At 39.7% G+C, this 25,526-nt stretch overlaps 1 protein-coding gene across 2 annotated transcripts in view; it reads left to right on the top strand.

Moving 5' to 3' along the window:
- The window catches only part of CADM2 (cell adhesion molecule 2), a 511,850-nt gene that overhangs the window by 207,940 nt on the left and 278,384 nt on the right, over positions 1 to 25,526 (top strand). For both annotated transcript variants that reach the window (XM_040338753.1, XM_040338752.1), the window contains exon 3: positions 22,318 to 22,470. In XM_040338753.1, coding sequence (XP_040194687.1) covers positions 22,318 to 22,470 — 153 coding nt within the window. The remainder of the gene's footprint in view (positions 1 to 22,317; positions 22,471 to 25,526) is intronic.

The following is a 25,526-nucleotide window of genomic DNA, read 5'->3' as shown; positions in this document are numbered from 1 at the left end:
GCCCAATGGGACTGATACATTAAAAGGAAGAAAACTGATGGCCATAAAATTGGCAAATAAATAGGCAAAAGGAGTATAAAATATTATAATGATGTACCAAATATGTACCTGATAAGTCAATGATGCATCCAAACCAGGATTACATCTAGGTACAATTGATATAAGATAATATCACAGAATGCGGGCATAGATGGTATAATTCTGTAAAGTATAAATAAACAACAGTAGTTCTATATACTGGACACACATTATTACAAAGTAAGGGGCAAGATATATCATCTAAAAGGGAGACATAACAAATATTGCATACCTGCAAGAGGATGTATCCCATCCACACCAAATGGAAGGAGGACAGTTGTTGAGGGGATACTTTTTTTGCCTGCAAATGCAGCGGGTCCCCTGGGCGAAAACCAGAAGTTGCCACGTCACATGCGTTCCACCCACCCAAAATGGTGCCCAGCACAATGGAGACCAAGCCTTGCTTCAGGCTCTAACCAATTGAGAGACCCTGCTCACCAGGAAGAGGTGGGAAAAGGTGGAGCCAATATAGCGAAGGATGGAACAATAGCTAAACCACATATTTATCTATATGTGTCTACTCCAAAAAGGTATTATTATGTTTTTGTTTCGTCCTATGCATTAGAGGTTGCCAGCTTATATGGTATAAGGGAACTCAAGTGGGGTCCTTGACATCACCAAAGGATCACCCATCATTTTTTATTCATGTATTTCTTAAGAAGACTGTCAAAGACTGCAGGCATACTAGATGAAGTAATGGTCAGAGACGATGAACATTCTATGAGTGTGGTTACAAGCTGAAGACATACTTTAAAGGATAACTTTTTTTTTTATTGTTTATAAAAAAACATAACAAACAAACACTACACAGGTATATTATCCTAGCGAACATAGCTTCAGTCAAAGTGCAATACAATACTCGGGTATACTGGTAAACATTATGAAACAGCATACAGAAAATATCATCACATAGCACAATCTACCCTAGTCAGGGCCTAGGCACTGGCAGTTCTGGAAGCATAGTATCCCTATTAAGAGCTGTACCCTAGGGGGCAGGTGGTATGGTACTCTCTGAGTTAACCCAGGAGTCCCATATTTTGGAGAACTTTTTTGGGCATTCTCTAGCTTCGTATGTTAACTTATATAATTGTATAGCTTGGTTGACAACGGTAAGCCAAAGCTTTATATTTGGTGTGGACTGAGATTTCCAGTGCATGGTAATCGTTTTTTTTAGCATAAAATAGCACTATGCGTATGAAGGATTGTACATTTTTGGATACGTCTTCATCATCAATGTATCCCAGTAAACATCTAAGAGGATTGCAAATATTAGGAATCTCAGCTACAGAGCTGATGAAAGCAGTAACATCCGACCAGAGCTTCCTTATCGGAGCACATTCCCACATCAGATGGAAGAATGTTCCATCGGCCATTCCACATCGAGTGCATAAAGGAGTGGATAATCTCTTTAATTTATATAACAAATATGGTGTAAAATTGGATCTATACAATAGTTTGGTCTGGATCACCTTGTCCCTTGAGGAAATGACGGAGGTCACCTGCAGGGGAAGAATCTCCCCCCAGATTTCCTACCGTCAACTCAGGTATGTCTGCGCGCCATCTTTGTTCAATGGTGGTAAGCCTAGTGGTCGTGGAGTGTAGTAGAGTCTTATAGTAAGACAAAACTATTTTGGTGTGGGAGGGGTCACTCAGTAAGTTTTCCAGTGGGGAAGTTTGCATCTCTATATTTCATAGTCCGAATTGAGCAGCAGCGGTATGTCATATCTGTAGATATTGGAAGTAGGCTGTGTGTGGGAGTCCAAAGTCTCTCTGGAATTCCGCAAAGGAACATAACCAAGTGTCTGTAAATAAGTGTGATATTGTTTTTACCCCTTTCTTAAACCAGTATCCCCCATCAGTTCTCTGATGAAATTCTGATAGGCTTGGGTTTCCACATAGCGGGGCATTGGGAGAATATATAGCTGGGGTACTGGGTGATAACAGTTTAGAAACTCTAAAGATCCGCAGGGTCATGGCCAGAACAGTAGCCCCTTCCCTCCCCCTAAGTGATAGACAGTGTATTAGGTTCTGGAGAGATTCATATGAGGTGAGGATGGCCGCCTCTAGGGCAGAAGCTGCATTGTTGGCCTCAGGATGAAACCACCAAAGGGCATGCGCCAGTTGTGAGGCAATGTAGTACGTCTGGAGACAGGGGAGAGCCAAGCCCCCCTCCGAAGTGGGCAGCTGTAAAGTTTGCTTAGCGATTCTCACCACACCGCCCCTCCACACGAAATTGGTGATTATAGAGTCTATCTCTTTAAATTTTGCTTTGGTTATATATATTGGTGAATTGCTCAGGACGTACAGGAATCGCGGGAGATAGATCATTTTGAAAATATTTATTCTTCCTAACAGTGTGAGAGGGAGATTGTTTCATGTTTTCAAGGTAATTTTTAATCTACTGACAAGGGGCTCTAAATTGATCTTGGCATAAGAGGAGACAGGGAGTTTTATCAAGACCCTGAGATAACGAAAAGTGTGAACTATTTGCAGTGGGCATGCGGGGGGTAGTGTTATGGGTGTCTCCTGGTCAATCTGAAACAAAAGAGACTGAAGACATACTTTAGAACACAGGGAGAGATTGGAGACTTATTACATGAGGCTAATAAAGATCACTGCTATTATTGCCTCTTTATAAAGCAATTCTCCAAATCCTATTATATACTTCTGGGGTCCATGGCTTGACAACAAATATCAAAGGGCCACATGTAGATCTTGGGCCACAGGTTGAGCATCATAAATATACATCAACCTTTTCTCAGTGACGCAACCAAAACACTATTTCATGTACAACACAGGTTTCCCACATCTGCATGTTGCTCCCTGTTGTTTTTCGAATTCTCATGATTCTGCTTATGATTCTGCCAATAGTACAAGCTTCCTGTAGAAGGCTGATAATGCTGACAGTGCTGCACTCAAATACTAAGCAGATTTGTCATGATTAACACAAAAACTGTCTGCAGCTTGACTATAGGACAATGTGCTTATGTTACATATGTCCGAACATTGCCTTCTGCGTATCTCCCTGACTTTTGCCTAACTGCCACTGAACTCCTGGAAAGTGATAGTGAGGTGTTGATTTACTAAAGACAAATAGACTGTGTGCTTTGCAAAGGCAGTTGCACTCTGCAAGAGCAGTTGTTTCAGAGTTTGGTAAATGAGCAGAAATTCCGATGACGTTCATCATCCAATCATGTGTAAGCAAAAATGCATTTTTTTTAAATGTTCCTGGCATGTGATTGGGTATTCTTTGCAAAGTGAAGCTTTACCTCATTTACTAAGCTCTGGAGCACCTGCACTTGCAGAGGGCAACTTTCTTTTTGCCTTAGGTAAATCAACACCTGAGTGTCAAGCAGTGTCACCCCCCCCCCCCACCTTCAGCTGCCTACATCTGGTGCCCACAGATGGACATCTTTAACCAAGATTCAGAAGTGATTCTGAATCTGTGAATGTACTGCTGGCAGGTACAATGGTTACAAGTCAATTTTACCACAAATGAAGAATGTTGGAACCTCTATTGGGTAGGTCAGTCTGAGATTTTATTCATGCAAAGGTATCTGCAAAGCAAACATAATCTGCTGAGTTTACTCTTTATCTTTTTCAGAGTGCTTTGTGATGTATTAAAATGGAAATAAACTATGTTGTCTTGTGCCTTGTTTCCCATGTTCCCTTGTCAGTCTGTCACTATATGTGACATCTTAGTCCAGTCATCCTCGGGGTTCAAAATCTTTGGCCGTTGTGATTGGCCAGCCCAGGTTAAAATAACTCCCAAGCAAGTGCAAGGGAGTTAACTAATCCTGGCACCCAGAAGATGCCCCAAGTGTACCATGAACTGCACATGCAGGCATAGTGTGCATTTAAAAACATTGCTGGTAGGCAGCCAAGGTGTTTTTTTTTTTGCAGAAGAGACACACAGAGCTCTAAGTAGGACTGTGGGACAATAGGGCACACTTTCCCGAGTCCTCCCTCAATCCAGTGATGTGCCTGGCTGCAGATCTTCTCTCTTCTTCCTAGTTTCACAGGACACAGAGACAGCAGCAGGAGCCATTGGCTGTTGCTGCTGTCAATAAAATTCAATGAGGAGGAAGCAGGGGGCATGGCCAAGCTGTGCTATGTGTGTCTGGGGATGCACACAGCCCGGCTCAGGAGTGCACCCACATGTGTGCCCCTGTTGCACACAGCTTGCTATGGGGGCACACACAGGAGCAGACAGTGCCAGCGGGGGACTCCAGGAGAAGAGGTAAGGGATTGCTCTGTGCAACACTGTTGCACAGAGCAGGTGAGTATAAATCTTTTTTTTTATTTTAACTAAATAAATGGATTTACAGCAACATCAACCACCAACATTTACAAACTGCAAAAAAGTTCATTTTTAATTTCCCTCTTCTGGTTACCTTCAGATTTGTGATTACATTTAACAAATAAACACAAGGGGCCAGTATGTACAGGCACTATAGTTCAAGAAACATGACGTTACCTCCCCTTTCTTTTCTTTTTTAGTCTCTGCAGTTATCAGGTCTGTGATTATATAACAAACATCATGCTTTCTCCAATAGTGCCATTTACAAAAATATTTGCATGATACAAGGGGCAGAGCATATATGTCATTCATGTGTTACTGGTGCCAAAAAAAAGTATGTGCCCTGGGAGGGGAAAGAAAGATTGGTAAATATGTACTTCCAAGGCAGGTTTGCCCATTCTTGGCAAAATAATATTGAAAAGTATAATCTCAGAGCTTTTTAAATCTTAAGTAATCAGCTGAACATTTTTTATTCATTCTTAGATGGAGTAAGTCTTAAAAACGTTGTACATCGTAATTTAGCTTAATGTTTTCTGAGTGATGAAAAATAACTGTTTCACCAATGCGGTTGAAATATCACACAGTGATTTAAATGAGAATATTTTGAAATATAGTTTGAATGTTGGAACAGCATGTGCAGTTTTTGATAGAATCATCCAGGAGGTCCACAATTTGAAACATCTCAGAGTATTGTAGCGAAATTGTTTAACCAACTGAATCATCTCAATTCATTTATGCCATCGCCTGTTTTCAACTTTTCCTCTTGTGCGAAGAGTAAATTGTATGTTTCTGAACTTCCTACAATGCTTCTGTGACAACTACTGGAAAATATTTATTATGTTTTGTCTGTTATTGAAAATATTTTTCCAATTTTGACACTTTACAAAAAAATGTTTTTTTTTTCTTTTGATATGTGTTATCTAATATCAAGGGGTTAAGGGGTTAACTGGTCGAAATGTGCTCATGGACACCTTGGTACAAAAATAGACTGCAATAATAATAAAAAAAAATATATATATATATATATATATATATATATATATATATATATATATATATATATATATATATATATATATATATATATATATATATATATATATATATATATATATATATATATATAAAAGGAATACACTTTAGATGTCAATGCATTATTCTTCTACAGTGTTTTTTTGTTCCTTGTAGAATAGTTTAAAGCCTAATTCCACTTTTTCTGAATACCCCTAAGCCCCCCCCCCCCCCCCCAGGGTGATGTACTGTATGTACAATGCAAGGTATTTAACAAGCTATGTTGCAGATTCCTATCTTTTTTTATTCTGAAGAAATCCCTGTGTGTTTATCTGTGCCTCTGTGCATAGTGAGTCTAATGGGAGTTGTTTCATAATTATCAATCAGCTGTGCACTTGGCAGGGCACCGATGAGGAAAGCTGCTTACCAAGCATGACATTTTTGTTCCAGGAGGTGCCTGAAATCTGACTTGTATCTTAGTGCAGACTTCTGGGAAAATTGGTGAGCAGGAAATGATGTTTCTGGTGGATGTTCTGTACACATTACATAGAAAAAATGATTAGCGCTAAAGTCAAATACATGTATATATATAATTAGTGTTGCTCACGAATATTCGTATTGCGAATATTCGGCTCGAATATGGCATATTCGAGTATTCGCGATATATTTCGAATTTCGCAATGAATATTCGCAATTCCGAATATTCGCATTTTTTCAATTTTATTTTTAAAACAGATCACATCCTATCAACGTCTAAAAGCATTGCTGGTATGTTTAGAGACCCTGGGCCGAGTAGCTAAGCTGAGGCGATCCTTTTATGTTGCAGAATATAAAAAAAATTGCGAATTTTCGCTAATGCGAATGCAAAAATGATTGCGAATTTTCGATAACTGTGGTAGGAGAACTCTGATTGTCTCTGATGCAAAAGGGGGGGACTTTGTGTATGTTTCTGTTATGAATATTTGTATGTTTGATATTATTGTTTTTTGTAAGAAGGAAAAAATTGCGCATACCTTAAAAAAAGGGGAGAATACAGCAGCAACTCAAAAATGTTATACAACATAAATTAATACAAGACAGAAAATGGAGTCGCTCTACAAGAATAAAAAATATGTCTAGTGACAAGACATGTGGGCAAATTATAAAATAAGCAAGCGCAAATAACTTGTGAAATACACAGTGAAACAAATATATAAAGAAATATAGTCCCAATAATAGAAAAATAATCTTTCATAAAAATGTCTTTGATATGTGAAGTGAAAAAAAGTCCAAAGCATGCAGCATGAACGTGTTCAATCTTCAAGGTGTTTGATTGACAAACGGCTGTGACAAATGCATCACCACCAATGCAAAACACTTTTTATTTTCTATTGTATCAAGAATATTCTGAGCCAATCAGAGTGCTCCTTCCGCATTTGCCGAATATTCGCAATTATTTTGTATTGTAAAATATCAAGAATATTCTGAGCCAATCAGAGTGCTCCTTCCGCATTTGCCGAATATTTGCAATTATTTTGTATTGTAAAATATCAAGAATATTCTGAGCCAATCAGAGTGCTCCTTCCGCATTTGCCGAATATTCACAATTATTTTGTATTGTAAAATATCAAGAATATTCTGAGCCAATCAGAGTGCTCCTTCCGCATTTGCCGAATATTTGCAATTATTTTGTATTGTAAAATATCAAGAATATTCTGAGCCAATCAGAGTGCTCCTTCCGCATTTGCCGAATATTCGCAATTATTTTGTATTGTAAAATATCAAGAATATTCTGAGCCAATCAGAGTGCTCCTTCCGCATTTGCCGAATATTCGCAATTATTTTGTATTGTAAAATATCACGAATATTCTGAGCCAATCAGAGTGCTCCTACCGCAGTTATCGAAAATTCACAATTATTTTCGCATTCGCAATAGCGAAAATTCGCAATCATTTCATTTCAATAAAATATCACGAATATTTGAATTTAGCGAATATATTTCGAATATTCGACTATATATTCGAGATATATCGCGAAATCGAATATGGCGTATTCTGCTCAACACTATATATAATACTAACACCATGTGCCGGGATGCTGATACAGCTAACAGGCACTACCATACAGAATCAGACATTAATTTCCATATGAATAAAAATCAATATACATAACAAATGTAAAAGTGCTCCTGTGTGAACTGGTGATTAACCAGTTGAGATCCGCGCTATGGTCGAAAGACGTCCACAGCGCGGCTCTCAACTGCCGGGTGGACGTCTATGGACGTCCTGCTGTTGTTGTTCCCCGTGCGCACCGCTGGGGGCACGCAGCGGGGAAACAACGTGCCCGGCGCATCGCTCGGGAGCCGATGCGAGTGCCTGGCGGCCGCGATGTCCGCCAGACACTTGCGATCGTCGGTAAACACAGCAGGACACAGAGCTCCACGTGCTGTGAGGGAGAGAGGAGACCGATGCTGTGTCTCTTTACATAGAGACACAGCATCGGTCACCTCCCCCAGTCACCCCCCTCCCCACACACAGTAAGAACACAATGAGGGAATACATTTAACCCCTTCCTCACCCCCTATTGTTAACCCCTTCACTGCCAGTCACATTTATACAGTAATTAGTGCATTTTTATAGCACTGATCGCTGTATAAATGTGAATGGTCCCAAAATTGTGTCAAAAGTGTCCGATACGTCCGTCGCAATATCGCAGCCCTGACAAAAAAATCGCAAATCGCCGTCATTACTAGTAAAAAAAAAAAAAAAAAATCTATCCCCCATTTCGTAGGCACTATAACTTTTGCGCAAACCAGTCGATTATTGCGATTATTTTTTTTTTTTTACAAAAATGCGTTGAAAAATACGTATCGGTCTTAACTGAGAAAAAAAATAGTTTTTTTAAAAAAAAATTGGAATATTTATTATAGCAACAAGTAAAAAAAATATATATATTTTTTTAAATTGTCGCTATTTTTTTGTTTATAGCGCAAAAAATAAAAACCGCAGAGGTGATCAAATACCACCAAAATAAAGCTCTATTTGTGGGGAAAAAAGGACGCCAATTTTGTTCGGGAGCCACGTCGCACGACCGCGCAATTGTCAGTTAAAGCGACGCAGTGCCGGAAGCTGAAATTTCAGTAATACAGTGTATTACACTGCAATTATACCCTGCTTTACATTGTTTAACTGTAAGAGTCCAATTTGTTACTACATATTAAAAGTTTTACCGAAATTACTACACTATAGTAGTCTCCTCTCCTCCTGCGTCTAGTTTCCCGTCGCAAAGTTAGTCATCGTTTTGGGTGCCTTAACTTTACACAGCACACGTATGTGCTGTGTAAAGTATGGCCGTCGTTCCCGCATTGAAATTTTAAAATTCACATTGTTTGCTTAAGACGTCCGGGAATACGGAAGTACGCTACGCACGTCGCCGTTCGAAAAAATTACGTCACTTCGCGCAAAGCACGGCGGGAATTTCGAAAGCATGTGCAGTAGGTCCGGCGCGGGAGCGCGCCTAATTTAAATGGCACACGCCCATTTAAATTACGCGGGCTTACGCCGGAGGCCGCCGGTGTAGGTTTTCATTGCAAGTGCTCTGTGAATCAGGCACTTGCGATGAAAACTTGCGGCGGTGTAACGTATCTACGATACGCCGCCGCACTTCTACCTGAATCTGGCCCCTAGTGTGCAAGGGACCCAACCTGCTTTATCCACAACTGTAACATTTTAGATTTATCTTAATTTTCTAACCCATGCCAACATTTACCAGAACAGGAAATAAGGTTGAATCTTCCAAACAAGGAAACAAGTCCACCTAAAACAACAGGCTTTGGGTTCCTCTGTGTTTATGACAAAATCTGTGTTTAATTGAGAGTTCATTTTGGTTAGTAGAGTACTGTTAGTATGAAGTGCTATTCTGTGGCCCTATTTGCTTTACTTTTTTGTATAGCTAGTCTTATATGCTTTTTACCACACCCCTTACTATGTAAAGATATGTAGATTATATTACCATTTCGCCTACAGTATATGAACCATTTTAGTCATAGCCACATCTTTAGTAGAGCTTATACTCCTTTTATTGTCAACTTTCAACTTGCATATACTTTTTCTTGAGAAATCAAACTTTAATGTATTGTTCAAGTTATCTCTTGCTCTTACTAAATGCTTTAGTATTGTGTTTTTTTACAGCCACCTGCTATGAGTTTTCATTGTATTTTAGAAGCATGTCATTTAAACTTATTCACCCATACTCTACAATTTGTCAAAATTAGCTTTTCTGATAATTGTATATTAGTCTTCCAATTTCTCTTGGCATTTTCAGTGTTTTAGAAATTGAGTTCTAACCCCATGAGCAGTCATTTCTGTTCACTACGTATCCATGTATCGCAAACATCTCTTTCAAAACCAGAAAATTATATTTATATTGTAATCATTTTTCTATTGAAATTGTAATTTTTTTGTTGCTTTCTTTCTGAATCAGATGGAAAAAAGCAATACGGTAATATAAATAAAGAGACTGTAGGATATAATTTTTCCGAGCTTTTTCAATTGTTTTCCTTTTTAGTACACAAATCAATATATACATTGTGCACCCCAGAGGCCAAACATTCTTGACATAATATAAATATTTTTTTTGTTATGCAGTTGTGCTCATAATGTAAGCAAAATAAACTTCCAAAATATTGGCCAAAAATGGGCACTATCTACTAAATTCTGTACTTAATTACAAACAATGTAATCAAAGGATTCCTGTCACTTTATTTTATACCTTGTGGGAGAGCGAAGCATTGGGCTTATGGTATGTAAGGAAACCTTGAGATCATCTCGTCATAAAGTAAACCTAAAGCAAAAAATGTAACAATAACTAAATGCTGGCAATAAGGTATCATAGGTTTCATTCTTATCACTGCCTGTACCTCTAGTATCTATATAATTTATTAGAACCAAATGCGGGACCAGATAAGCCGGAACCCGCCTAACTCACCAGTCTTTAAAGGCTCAGTAAGGAAGACAACATTTAAAAAAATATACATTTTATTCTACAAAAATTATAAAAACAGAGGCATACAAGCCTAAAATAGATCCATCAATAAATGTATACATAGTATACTGTGGTATCGGAAGATCATAAATATAGGTTTTAGAGCATAGCATCCCTTGTAGAGCTATATGCTTCCAGTAAACCCAGTCTGCCAGGTTAATGTTTTGTCGATAACATGGCTTCTTCAAACACCCAATGAGGCTAGGTAGAGCAACAGATATTGCAGTGGATCACATGGGCACAGCAAAGTGCCTTTTATAAGAAGGACAGCTGCACTTAAGACACCAGTAGTGGCCTTGTTGGGTCAACATAGGGCCCTGCCATACAACCAAGAGTTTAGGGAATCATACATATTATAGCAGACACCTCCCAAAATACTGTCCAAAGATAGGTAGTTAAAAAAGGTGCCTGCCAGGGTATGCTGGTGCTCCAAGGTGCTGGAATTGATTTTATGTGATAGACCAACACAAAGTGCAACATAATTGTTAAGTGGAAGGAAAAGTATAAATGGTTTCCCAATTTTTTTTTACAAATAAATATGTGAAAAGTGTGGCATGCATTTGTACTCTGAGCCAATACTTTGTAGAACCGCCTTTCGCTGAAATTAGAGTTGCAAGTCTTTTTGGGGATGTCTCTACCAGTTTTGCACATCTAGAGAGTAACATTTTTGCCCAATCTTCTTTGCAAAATAGCTCAAGCTTAGGCAGATTGGATGGAGAGCATCTGTAAACAGCAATTCTTAAGTCTTGCCACAGATTCTCAATTGAATTTAGGTCTTAACTTGGATTGGGCCATTCTAACAACATTCTGAATATCCTTTGATCCAAACCATTCTATAGTAGCTCTGGCTGTATGTTTAGTGTTGTTGTCCTCCTCGAAGGTGAACCTCTGCTTCAGTTTAAGTCTTTTGCAGACTTTAACAGGTTTTCTTCTAAGATTGCCCTGTATTTGACTCCATCCATCTTTCCATGAACTTTGAGCAGCTTCCCTGTACCTGCTCAAGAAAAGAATCCCTGCAACATGCTACTGCCACCACCATGTTTCACGGTGGGGATGATGTGTTTAGGGTGATGTGCAGTGTTAGTTTGATGCCACACATAACGTTTTTCTTTTAGACCAAAAAGTTAAATTTTGATCTCATTTGACCGAACACTTTCTTCCACATTTTTTATGTCCCCCACTACTTCTCGCAAACTGCATATAGGATTTTCTTATGGCTTTCTTTCAACAATGGCTTCCTTCTTGCCACTCTTCCATAAAGGCCATATTGCCGGGACCTGGCAATACATCCATATAGCCATTTTCCTTCCATTTCACAACAATTATTATGTGCCATTTTGTGTTGGTCTATTACATAAAATCCATTTCTGGTTGTAACATGACATAATGTGGGACATTTCAAGGGGTATGAATACTTTTTTCAAGGCGATGTACCTAAAGAAATTTTGATTATATTTTTATACAGTTTTGTAAATAATTCAGAGAATATAATCAGATATAATCAGATCAGATCCCTAGCTTCCAACAACACAGTTTCTTTGTAGGTATAAATTGCTGTAGGTCTACTTTGCTTGCATGTCAATAATTTAGGAACATAAGGTAAGTGTGTATTTAAAAAAGTAAAATGATAGCCTGATGGTTTAACTTGATTGTGGTTTATGAAGTGCGTCTATAGAGGGCGCGGGAGCGCCGCCCCCTCTCGCTTTCGCACCGCCACTAATACAATACATAGATTCATGCATTGCATGAATCTATGTATTGCCGCTGCCGCCAACTATTCAGATGGCTGGCCCCCTGGTGAGCGCTGGCCATCTGAATAATGGCAGCTGGTTGGCTGTGGAAGTGCCTATCAGAGCCAGCGGCTTTCCGAGTACAGCCCTTAGGCTGTAATTGGCTTCCAAATACTTATCCAAGGGACGCACGTGGGGTGCGTTCTTTGGATAAGACTGACAGGCGTCTCAGCCAATCAGGTTCACCAGTTCTAATTACCGGTAACCTGATTGGCTGAAGCGTCATCGAGGGCGGGAGAAGACATCGAGGGACCGTGGAAGGAGCATGGCCGACCCCAGAAAGGTAAGTGCCGGGCGGGGGGGCAGCATTTTACAGGGCACAGTGGCAATAATTACAGGGCACAGTGGCAACTATTGACACAGTGGCGACAATTGGCACGGTGGCGACAAAAGGCACAGTGGCGACAAAGGGCACAGTGGTGACAATTGGCACAGTGGTGACAATTGGCACAGTTTGCGACAATTGGCACAGTGGCGACAATTGGCACAGTAGCGACAAAGGGCACAGTGGCGACAATTGGCACAGTAGCGACAAAGGGCACAGTGGCGACAAAGGGCAGAGTCGCGACAATTAAAGGGCACAGTGGCAACAATTGATGGGCACAGTGGCTGCGTTTGATGGCATGGCACAGTGGTGACAATTGATGGCACAGTGGCTGCATTTGATGGCATGGCACAGTAGCTGCGTTTGATGGCATGGCACAGTGGTGACAATTGATGGCACAGTGGCTGCGTTTAATGGCATGGCACAGTGGTGACAATTGATGGCACATTGGCTGCGTTTGATGGGCCCAGTGGCTGCATTTGATAGGCCCAGTGGCTGCATTTGATGGGCACAGTGGCTGCATTTGATGCTCACAGTGGCTGCATTTGTTTTTTTGTTTGTTTTTTTATTCGTTTTTTTGCGCCCCCACCAAAATGTTGAGCACCAGCCGCCACTGGGTTTATGTTATAGTTTATGAACAGGAAATTTGTTTTAAATAAATAAGTTAAGTTTAAGAGTTAGGGTGAATAGGTAAGGAATAGAGATAGGGCTAATTGTTAGGATTAATTTAACTGTTATAGGTTACATTTCAGAGCCAATGCATGCTTTTGCCCTTGTCATCCCTGCAATGACTTGCCAGAACTGCACCGACAAACACTCCTGTGATCATCACATTTAACAAACTGGCACTTTTGATAGTATTTATCTAAAGCAAAAATATGTATTTAGTAATGAATTCTTCTCTACGCCTTACAAACAGTTTAACGAATAACAGGAAGGTTGAGTCTCAGGTTTTTGTGCTTAATATTATGATTGGCTGCAATCATTTTTCTTATGTGGTATTTCCGCTTGATAAAGCAGACCTGCGTGTCATGGAAACTTGATCGACCTCATGTAGCCGGAGGATGACAACACCCCGGGTGTTGTCATCCTCTGGCTACATGAGGATGATCGGCTGCAGGCATGGAGTGTGTGTGACCCTTAGGGAGGCCCGCAGGATATTGGGAGAGCTTTCTTGGGATCGATTACAGTTCAGATATGGAAGATGATTGAATATACTACTTTATTAGTGCCTGATAAACTCAACATTTGGTGAGTATAAACACGAAAGGGGTGTGTGACACACGGTGGAAGCTACTTAGAGTGGAGAGCACTTCGTAGTCTAGAAGAACATGTGGGTTTACCTGGACTCTGACACATCTTCTATCTTCCATTCCTCTTATGAACTATTATAAGAAAGATTGATCACGTTAGAGGAGTGACAATTAGCGATGCTTTAGTAATTTGCAAGACTTTTAAAGACTTGTTGTTGTTTTACTATTCTGGTTCTATTTATGTGCATTTATTGCTTTTAAAGCGGCTGCTGAATTTTAGATGTGTGATAATTTGAAATGGTAATGGTAACATTATTTTCATTTAATACTCAGTTATAAAGGGTCTGTGAATTCCATAGTGCTGAGATAGTGGAAGAAGGCCAGTGACTTCACATTTTTTTGTATATTATATATATACTACACTTAATGAGCTAATGAGACAGAGTTTTATATGGCTTTTGATGCAAATCAACCAGTGTATTTAAGGCCGGGTACTCACGACCAAACATGTATGGTGAAAGCGGTCCGTCGGACCGTTTTCACCATACATGTCTGCCAGAGGGCTTCTGTACGATGGTTGTACACACCATCGTACAGAAGTCCGCGCGTAAACAATACGCGGGGCGTGTCCGCGGTGTCGCCGCGTCGATGACGTGGTGTCGCCGCGACAATGACGCGGCGACGTGGGCGGCCCGCCTTTAAAATGCTTCCACGCATGCGTCGAAGTCATTCGACGCATGCGAGGGACGGCGGGCGCCTGGACATGTACGGTAGGTCTGTACTGACGACCGTACATGTCCGAGCGGGCAGAATTCCAGCGGACTGTTTTAAAACAAGTCCAGGAATATTTGTCTGCTGGGAAAAGGCCCGGCGGGCAAATGTTTGCTGGAATTCGGCCCGCTCGCGCCCACACACGACCAAACATGTCTGCTGAAACTGGCCTGCGGGCCAGTTTCAGCAGACATGTTTGCTCGTGAGTATGGGGCCTAAGGTTTATGGATTTATAAACTATTGCTACATTACAGTTTTACAAAAACACATGAAAGTCACCTCCTGTGTTTATGTAACTTAACCTCAAATCAACTGTTGTCCACATTAAAGTGAACTATGTGTCCAGAAGACATACAGACTGCTAGACCATGTTATTATTACATTATTCAACAGATCATAGTAGTTATCTGCCGATGGTGACAGATACCATACTGTTAAAATCCATTAAAGAAAAAGGTAAGCTTTATTATGGACAAAAGTCCGAGTGTCATGCTGAGTTGCATTTCCATTTGGTTTGAAGAGCTGCTGTTCCTTATTGCTCAAAATACCAGCATAAAAAATTACACCTCCAGACACAGTGTCCAAAGAAAATTGTGCTTTTTAGGTTATTACATTTGATAGCTTTTTTTTTTTTTTCTCAACCGCAATATTGGAAATGCTTGTGGGCTGAAGAACAATGTTATTATTTTCATTTTTAAGGCTAATTGAAGGACACAATATTTAATTTTATTCCATAAATGAAGGATACAATGTTATTTAGCTGCAGGTGCAGTATGCAAAAAATAAACTGGTCAGAGTTGCTTTTGAGATTGTTCTGTTACTGTCATAAACCCTTTTTCACATGCAGAATTTCCTAATAATAAAATAAAACAAATTGAATAATTTCCAATTTACAAATTAGATATAAAAAAAACATGTGTGACCATGGTCTTGTGGGGGAAAAAATGTTGTGTGTATGTGTGCTACACCTAGTATACAACATTTCTTGATTTAAAAAATCCGGAGAAGCAAATGATCAGATATTTCAACATTTATTAGAAGAAAAGTATTAAAGAAGAAGTATAGTTAAAGCTTTGTTTGCGATACTTCTCCTATGAATCACAGGAGTGCATTATAACCCGATTTCAGCCCGCTAAAGCCCGCTGTCAGCTGGTCTGGGCTCTGAAAAGATCCTGACCATAATGTCGGGATCCACCCAAAACTCTGGACCAGCACCTCAGCCTCTCAGCAGTCTGTCGAGAGCCTGAGCAAGACCCTCCTGCCCCCTCCACAGCTCAGCACTCTAGTGAGCGCTGGGGGGAGAGCAAAGAGCCGCTGACTAACTGTCACAGCTCTCTGCTCAGAGCGTAGGGGGAGAACTGAGCAGTGTCAGTTCTCACTATAGAGCTGACAGGGGACAGTTGCAGAATCACATCCATGCTGCATCCACCTAGGTGAGTATAATGTTTTGTTTTGTTTTTGTTTTTTTTAAATCCATACTTTTCTTTTAAAAAAATGTTCCACCAAAGTCACATTGTGGAGTTGTGTTATATATGTATATGCAATAAGTCTTGAATTAAGAAAATGTGTAGCACTGGATGAAAGATGCAAGGGTCTGTCAGGAGTCCAGAAACTCATTGACCTTTTATACACACACACTAATTATAAGCAACCAGATCACAGGTGAGGATGGTTACCTTTAATAGCCACTCAAACCCCTTTGTGTCAACTTGTGTGCATGTTATCAGGCCAAAATCACCAGGGTATGTAAACTTTTGATCAGGGTCATTTGGGTAGTTTCTGTTGTCATTATGATTTATAAAGGGTAAACGCTGTTGATTGATAATAAATGGCTTCAGCCAAACACTAACCATGAGTGAAAGAAACGTTTTTGTGTCATCGTTCATATTCTCTGAAAATTGGAAAATAAATCATACATTCTGCCAGGGTATGTAAATTTATGAGTACAACCGTATATATATCTATATATATATAAAACTCAACGTGTGTGTGTGTGTATGTATGTTCAAGTATCACGTCCAAACGGCTAAAGATATTAACATGAAACTTGGCACACATGTTACTTATATGTCAGCAACAAACATAGGATAGGTGGTTTAACCCTTACCCACCCCCATTTGCCATGGTCGGGGTTTTCCTTTAAAGTCCCATTCAACTCTATGGGAAATACATGTTACTTCATAACTTCCAAACGGCTGTAGATATTTCGATAACACTTGGTCACATGTTACTTATATGACCACTTAAACTATAGGATAGTTAATTTATCCCTTAACTACCCCCATTTGTGAGGGTCAGGGTTTTTGTTTAAAGTCCCATGCAAATCAATGGGAAATGTATGTTCCCACATAACTTCTGTACGCCTGGAGATATTTCAATAATACCTGGTACACATATTACTTATATGCCAAATAAAAATATATGACAGTTAAATTAACCCTTACCTACACCCTTATATAAAAGATGGGTATATTTATATTACTATGATTTTCCTCCCCAAAAGGTTAAGACCGGGCAACGCTGGGTATTCAGCTAGTATATATATATATATATATATATATATATATATATATATATATATATATATATATTTATGTTATATAAGTATATTTAAGTATATATACTTGTAATGGAATCTCTTTAATTGAGAACAGAAAAGGCTGACATCAAAAGTAATAAACTTTATTGCCCCACTGACCTGATTTACAGGATTGAAATGTGAGGAAGGTGGAGTTAAGCTTTAATCTTTGTGGATAGTCATTTTCCATTCATACATCAAAGTTGTCAATATAGGATTCTTTTTTCTATGGCTTTTTAATAATAGAAGCTGACATATTGAGATTATATTCCTTATTATAATTTATAAATTATACCTTTATGTTGTCGTATAATATAAAGAAAAATGAAAGGTCAAACAGCTGGGTCTTGCATTCATCTACCTAGCTCTGCAGCTATTAAAGAAAAAGGAGAAAATGATTGTCAGGAAAGTTAAAAAAATATTAATAAAATATAGATTAAAAAAGAGGGAAGGAAAAAACATTGTTATTCAAATAATATTTTTAATAATGGCATAATTATATACGGTACATACAGTACATATCCATGTGTATAGTAATTAAATGAAAAAGTGATTTTATAGATTTTGAAACATATTTGTTTTGTCTGGGAATTACTAGGCTTAGAGGGAATATATCAAATCCAGTCAGTGAACAGTATGCTTTGGAAAAATCATGTGTTGTCTCCCTCAGAAACCAGATTCTGTGAGACCAAAGTAATTTTTCTGAAGGTCATTTACATTCTTGATCTAAGAGCTTCTTATTTAAAACAATCTCACAAACAAAGGTATACCTCCAACATCTGCTGCTGCCGGCAATCTTCTACTAATGAATGAATGTCTCATTTTTTCATTAGTTCTTGTTTCCTGGCATTCCTCAAATGTAAGTGAAAGGGGAGGGTATACCAAAGTAAGCACTAGTTTGTTTACATTTGTGATCCCTGTGATTGGTCCTCACAGCAATTACAAGGCACAGAGTCATTTGGATTGGCTCTGTACACTTTGTCAGTGAATTAAATTTGTCAGTTAATGGCCCAGTTCACAGCCATTAATAAGTGCACTTGCCACCCAAGGGCAAATTATAAGGTGCCATTTAACAATGGCACTGCAAAAATAGGTGTCCACAACTTTGCAATTTTTGAACCTACATTGGTAGGTAAGTGCTTGATGTCTTTTTCTGCCCTGTGTACCTTTATAATGTTTGCCCGTTACCATAGAAGTCCTAGAAGATTATCCTTTGGATAAGCCACTCGTGACAAGCTCAACAGCCATTTGGAACTTGCTAACATTCCCTGTAACTCACTCACACCAAAATCCCACTTAGTCTAATCTATTCAAGTGTGATTGCATGGAACTTGGTTTGGCATTCAGAATAAAAAAAAAAGAGTATGCAATAGTTATATCGTTAGGTGAAGTTGAGGAATCCATACTTGATCACTCGCAGTTTCGAAGGGGGCTTGAATGCACCAAAAGGTGCCTGCTTTTACAGAAATGTGGTTTTGGGACTTTAGAAAAAAGTTGAACTTGCATGCCAATCAGCTAAAGATAACTACTTTGGAAGCTTGGGCTCAAAATTGCACTTCTAAAATACCCCAAACTTAAAAATGTCATAGAATCACAACATATTGCTGTCTCATGTTAGTGTATTATTGCTATACAATTACAACAAAACAAAACAAAACAAAAAAAGGGAAAACAATAGATGATTTTCACAACATTCTGGTAAGTGGGACTCCAGATAAGCAATCGGGCACTTGCCATTTTTTTTGGGTGACGGATTAAAGCACCAGACAACTATATGTATCATCTAAAAACATTTACTACTTTGTACTTGAGCCAAATAACGAACACAGGTTGAATGCAATGTTCAATGGCCTTAATTTATTTTAATTAATTCAATCATTCATTCATTCCTCCATTCCAGATACACATTTTTCTGTCTAAGGGGCCTATAAATTGTCTTACTCTCAATGAGATCTGTGAATGCAGCAAATTAGAACAAGTGAACTGTACACTAATTATGTTTATTACTGGTCTACTTTATGTTGTAGATTTGATTTCAGACTTAGATTCAAGTATGTTATTCCTATTAATGCCAATGAATTTCTGCTAAGCATGACTGGCTTTGGTGCTTAAGGGATGTTGTAGGTAATTCCCTGGTGTTCTATGCATTGATGATTGAGGTCTTTTTCTTAATAAGATGTTGGATAGTAAACGTTTCGAGAAATTACCTTTTTACATGCATTGCAGATAAGCCGTTAACCCATAACTCCCAATCACTTAATCCACATTAGGGCAGGTGATACAATTATTATAGCGGTTGAAATTATGTCCAGTCATCTCTTGTCAATAGTAATCAACAAAAATTGTGGGATGAGAGTTGCCAGTAACCTATTTCCTCGCTTTAGCATATATATTCGGGCTACAGTCTCAACACTAATTTTTTGTTCAAATATTGTTATATTGGTGAATTACTAAAAAACACATACAATAGTTTGAAAATAAAGCCAATGTTAGCAATATCACCTTGATCATCTGCCGGTCATTATTTGCATTAATTCTTAGTTAATTGTATCTTTAACCCAACCTGATAACATCAGTTAGGTTGATTGCTTTTTAATTAGCTACAAATGTCAATGTTCTTGGCACAATTGGTTATTTTTGCAGAAAATAAAGAAAATCGGTACAAAAAAAACCCCACAATGGCTGCATAAGTGGTCAGACTCTTTGCCCAGTTTGTTGGATAAAGATTAGGATGTGTTCACAGACCAAATTTAAGAACATTTGAAGCAGAAGAATTAAAAACGTTAGACTTTAAGATGAAATTCCTCCCTTTTTAACCTTAGAAAATTCTGTAGCATTTAAATTTCATGTATGCTTCCTATCTATGTATCTATGTATACCTATGTATGTGTTTTACTTAGATTGGTTTACACCTTATGATATATATTATATTTTTTAAGAGAAAAAAAGGATGGTGGTCCTTGTATGCTTCCTTTCATTTTTTAAAGCCAATCATTTTTTGTGTATTCTTCTTCTTTAAAGCGTATGTATATGTTTTTTTTAGGTAATTAAGATTTGAATAGACTAGGGCTGAGTTATTGCCCCTGCCAAATGTTTGTTCTTGTTTATGCCAGGGCTGTTTAGATTCAGCAAAAATTCTAAATTTTACAGTCGTCACCAGAACGGGCTTCCGTTGAGAACATACAGTATGTTCCTGTGACAGCTGTCTAAAGGGGGACTTCCCCTCATTTTGGAAAAAATCCACTCATTTCCTGTTGCATATTCAGGACTGGAAGTAAGGGAAATGTCTTTAGACCTGCAGGTGCTATATAACGCTAAAAATAGTTCCTGCAAAGCGCCCTGAAAGAGCCGTTGTTGTCTCTCCAGTGTGAAAGCCCTCGGGGTCTCGGATTGGTGCACTAGCATGATGTTAAAAACCCTGCCAGCATCATATTTGGACCGGTGAAGGAGTGATGTGTATACCGCTCCACCACTGCTTCTGCCCATTGGAATGAATGGGCACCGCAGCTATACCGCCGGCAAAGCGTCACTGCAGCGGTGCTTTGTGGGTGGTTTTAATCCTATTTTTGGCCGCTAGCAGGGGTTAAAAGCACCCCGCTAGAGGCCGAATAGTGGTGCAAAATTTACAGGAAACCGCTGCTAAAAATAGCGGCGCTTCACTGCCGACGCACTCACCGCCCCAGTGGGAAAGGGGCCTTAACAAGACCCAGACAATAAAAAAAAAAAAAAAAGGAGATGGCCAAGGGTTCAATTCTTACCTACTCTATAAAATAAACGTTTGCCTACACCTATGGTTAAAAGGACAATTAACTCTTCCATTGGTTCTTGTTTATAATATTTAAAGTGGTTTTAAAACCTTACATACGCTATACCCAGTGAAGTGACTAGCCCCAGATGATATACAGAGATTAACCAATTTTTAGCTTTCAACACTGTTGCACTTAGATGGCAAATAGATGGCACTGATAGGCAGCACTGATGAGGAGGCACTGGCAGACTTTACTGCTGGGCACTGATTGGCATCTACAATTGGCACTGATTGGCACCTCTAAAATTCATACCTGGTGGTCCTGGGTGGCATCCCTAGTGGCTCTGGGTGGGCATCCATGGTGAGAATCCCTGGTGGCCATGGGTGGCATCCCTGGTGGTCCTGGGTGGGCATCCTGGGGGGGACTCCCCCTGTCAGAAGAGCAGTCAACTATCTCTCCTCTACTCGCGTCTGTCAAACATGATAGAGAAAAAGCCGATGTGCTTTTCCTGTTTACATTATGATCAGCTGTGATTGGACACAGCTGATCACTTGGCAAAGAGCCTCCGGCAGAGGCTATTTGCCAAGATTGGAGATGCAGTGTGTCAGACTGAGACACCACATCAATGATCGATGCACGGCCTCTGCTGGCGAGCAATCATGGGTTATCCTGATCACTTCATATGACATGCGGTCAGGATAACGGAACCACATTATGCACGCCATATTGCCATATGGTGGGCGGGAAGTCGTTAAACAAATCCTCCTACATAGTTGTACCTGTTTAACTGCAGCCAGCTGTTTTGTATAGCCTCTTTAAACACACAGGTAAAAGTATTTTTCTCAGCAGCAGAAAGCAGGGGGGCAGGAATCTGATGTCACATACACTGCAGAGCTAGAGCAGAGAGCTGAGTTTAATCTGATAGCTGATTGGAGGGAAGGAGAATACTCCTTACAGGTTCACAGAAATGTAGAGTTGATGGTATGAGTCATCTGGTGTGGTGGGAGGGCTGTATCCTGAGAGGCTAAGGTGTTGGCTTAATCTATTAAAAGTAAATTATGCAGATAGCAGGAAGATTCATGATTGGCTTTGCTTTGGGTTCAGGTTAGTACACACTATAGCGGGATGTGCTTTGTTAATTTTTCATGTCTGAGGGTTACAGCCACTTTAATTTGCAATTGACAGATAGGAACACAATGCTAACATCTTCAGCTTAAAATAGATTCTTAAAAGTGTGTTCTCTTGTCTGTTGCTAGGCCCAATGCATAATATTGTGTGTGATCTGACATTTCTACTGACTAGATTTTGGATATTAATGTTATGCTATCAAACCAGGGATGAGCGAGAATGTGAACTTTAATGGACTGCACCAGTTCACAAATATGACTTTTTGTAATATCATTATCAAAAATAAGACTAATATTGTCATCTTTTCTTCAGCTTTAAGGGACAACAGAATTGAACTCATCCGAGCTTCCTGGCATGAATTGAGTATCAGCGTTAGTGACATCTCTTTGTCAGATGAAGGCCTATATACATGTTCCTTATTTACAATGCCTGTCAAAACATCCAAGGCTTACTTAACAGTTCTGGGTGAGTACATTTTCCTGCTATAAATAAGTCCACTAACCAATGCATACATTTTATAATTGTGTTTTGATATTAGATAGATTCAATCACATACAAAAAAGTTTAACAATTTACAATGTAGACACCGCTCATTCTGAAATGTTTGGATTTCTGTATTTGAAGAGTAACTCCACTATTGTTGAGAAGAAACAATCTCTTCTGGATGATCAATTAACATTGCTATGGATTTTAACAAAGTTTGTTACAGTTTTCTTACCTGTTTGTTTTCCTGAAGAAATAGCTGTTTTAGGCCTTTTGCACAATGATGCCTGAAAACACTCAGGGGTAGATTCAGAAAGATGCGCGCATCTTTCTGCGGGCGTATCTCCGCAAGTTCTGTATTCAGAAAGAACTTGCGCCCTTAGTTACGGCGGCGTAACGTATGTATGGCGGCGTAAGCCCGCCTAATTCAAATGGGGATGTTGGGGGCGTGTTTTATTTACATTTTACTTGACCCCGCATTTTTCATGTTTTTTTTTAATGGCGCATGCGCCGTCGTAAAATATCCCAGTGTGCATTGCTCCAAATTACGCCGCAAGGACATATTGGATTCGACGTGAACGTAAATGACCTACAGCCGTATTCACAAACGAATTACGCAAACAACGTAAAAATTTCAAAACTTGGGAACGACGGCCATACTTAACATTAGCTAGGCCTCATATAGCAGGGGTAACTATACGCCGAAAAAAGCCTAACGTAAACGACGTAAAAAAATGCCGTACGTACGTTTCTGAATCGGCGTATCTAGCTCATTTGCATTATCCTCGCGTAAATCTATGGAAGCGCCACCTAGCGGCCAGCGTAAATATGCAGCCTAAGATACGACAGTGTAAAACACTTACGCCGGTCGGATCTTAGGGAAATCTATGCGTAACTGATTCTATGAATCAGGCGCATAGATACGACCGGCCGGACTCAGAGATACGACGGCGTATCTTCTATCTGAATCTACCCCTCAGTTTTTTAGGCATACAGCTGATCTAAAATGCAGCCCATTGTTTACAACATGTCTGTACACACAGGCATGTAAGCAAGCACTGTGTTTTAAATGGGATTTTTTTTTTTTAAATCACAGATCCATTCAATATTTTGTGTCCATGTGCGCAAATACATGCAGATACACGCAAATATGTGCAAACACAGAAACGTAAATATGCTCAAAACACCTAAAGTGAATGCCAGTAATTACATCCAAAAATGCTGATGTTTAAACATCAGTACCGTGTGCAAGAGGCCTTACTGTATCCTGTGTGTATTGAATCTGAATGGGTAGATCTGTTTTTTTATAATTACCTGTTGCACTCCCAGTGTTCTGATGAGAAAAGCTGCAGTATCTGCATCCATGTAAAAGTAATTAACCCTTAGAAAGTATCTCACCAAAAACTGAATTTATGTTGCAGAGGACGCCTAAAACCTGACCTATATCTTAGTGCAGACTTCTGGGAAAATCAGTGAGCTATTCACACACAGGGTTGTACACAGCACCTAGCAATTGTATATTTAATATTATTTTTGGATTAAATTTTTTTTGCACAATAGAGGAGTTACACTTTAAACATTCTTCTATACATTTCAAAAAAATCTAATTGTGTCTAAGACCCCTTTCACACTGGAGCGTATTGCAGGCACTATAGCGTTAAAAAATGTGCCTGCAATACGCCCTTAAAAATCTGTCCCCATTCACTCCAGTGTGAAAGCCAGAGGCTCTTTCACATTGGAGCGGTGCACTAGCAGGACGGTAAAAAAAAGTCCTGCTAGCCGCATCTTTGGAGCGGAGAAGGAGCGATGTGTTTACCGCTCCTCCTCTGCTGCTGCCCATTGAAATCAGCTGCAGCAGCGCATTGCGAGTGGTTTTAAACTTTTCTCAAACTTTTTTGGGAGCACTTTGCCATTTATACTTTATTCCCTAAATGATCTCTCCTCTTTTTTCCTCTGAGGGTTTCAGTGACACTAAAAATGAAAGATTCATAGAGAAAGCCACGAAATAACACTTAAACTCAACACTCTATGAGATTCATTGGCACGGCTACGCATATTGGCATACAGGTATGTCCCCTTTAATATGCACAGCTGTGGGTCACGCTCGTGCCACCGGCGGCACGCTAGCGACCCGGTTGGGTGCTCCGTGACCACGCCCGTGGGACCCGTGGACCCGATCACCACCAGTGTCCCGTGATTTGGCCACAGAGCGGAAGAACGGGGAGGGGTAAGTGTAAACAAACCTCTCCCCGTGCTTCCTAGTCAGACTGTCACTAATCGTCTGTTCCCTGTCATAGGGAACGACGATCAGTGACATGACACGCCAAGCCACGCCCCCACACAGTAAGAATCACTCATCAGAGCACACTTAACCCCCTCAGCGCCCCCTATAGGTTAACTCCTTCACTGCCAGTGTCATTTTCACAGTAATCAGTGTATTTTTATAGCACTGATCACTGTGAAAATGACAATGGTCCCAAAATAGTGTCAAAAGTGTCCGATGTGTCCGCCATAATGTTGCATCCACGATTGGCGCCAATCCTAGAAAAAAAAAATATTAATAAAAATGCCATAAAACTATCCCCTATTTTGTAGACACTATGGGCCAGATCCACGAAGCGTTTACGCTGGTGTATCTATTCATACGCCGCATAACTTCTAGTTTGCTCTGGCGTATCTTTGTTTTGTATCCACAAAACAAGATACGCCTGAAGCTGGGCTAGATCCGACTGGCGTACGTCTTAGTACGCTGTCGGATCTAAGGTGCATATTTACGCTGGCCGCTAGGTGGCGCTTCCGTCGATTTCCACGTCGAGTATGCAAATGAGCTAGATACGGCGATCCACGAACGTACGTCCGGCGCATTTTTTTACGTTGTTTCTGTAAGGCTTTTTTCGGCGTATAGTTACCCCTGCTTTATGAGGCGTACGCAATATTAAGTATGGACGTCGGGCCAGCGTCAAATTTTCCGTTGTGTACGTCGTTTGCATAAAACGTTCGCGAATAGGGCTTTGCGTAGAATTACATTCACGTCGAAA

This window comes from Rana temporaria, chromosome 2, assembly GCF_905171775.1.
Source record: "Rana temporaria chromosome 2, aRanTem1.1, whole genome shotgun sequence".
In the NCBI taxonomy this organism is placed as follows: domain Eukaryota; kingdom Metazoa; phylum Chordata; class Amphibia; order Anura; family Ranidae; genus Rana; species Rana temporaria.
The sequence above is the reverse complement of the archived record's forward strand: the minus strand, read 5'-3'. Positions and strand labels throughout refer to the sequence as shown.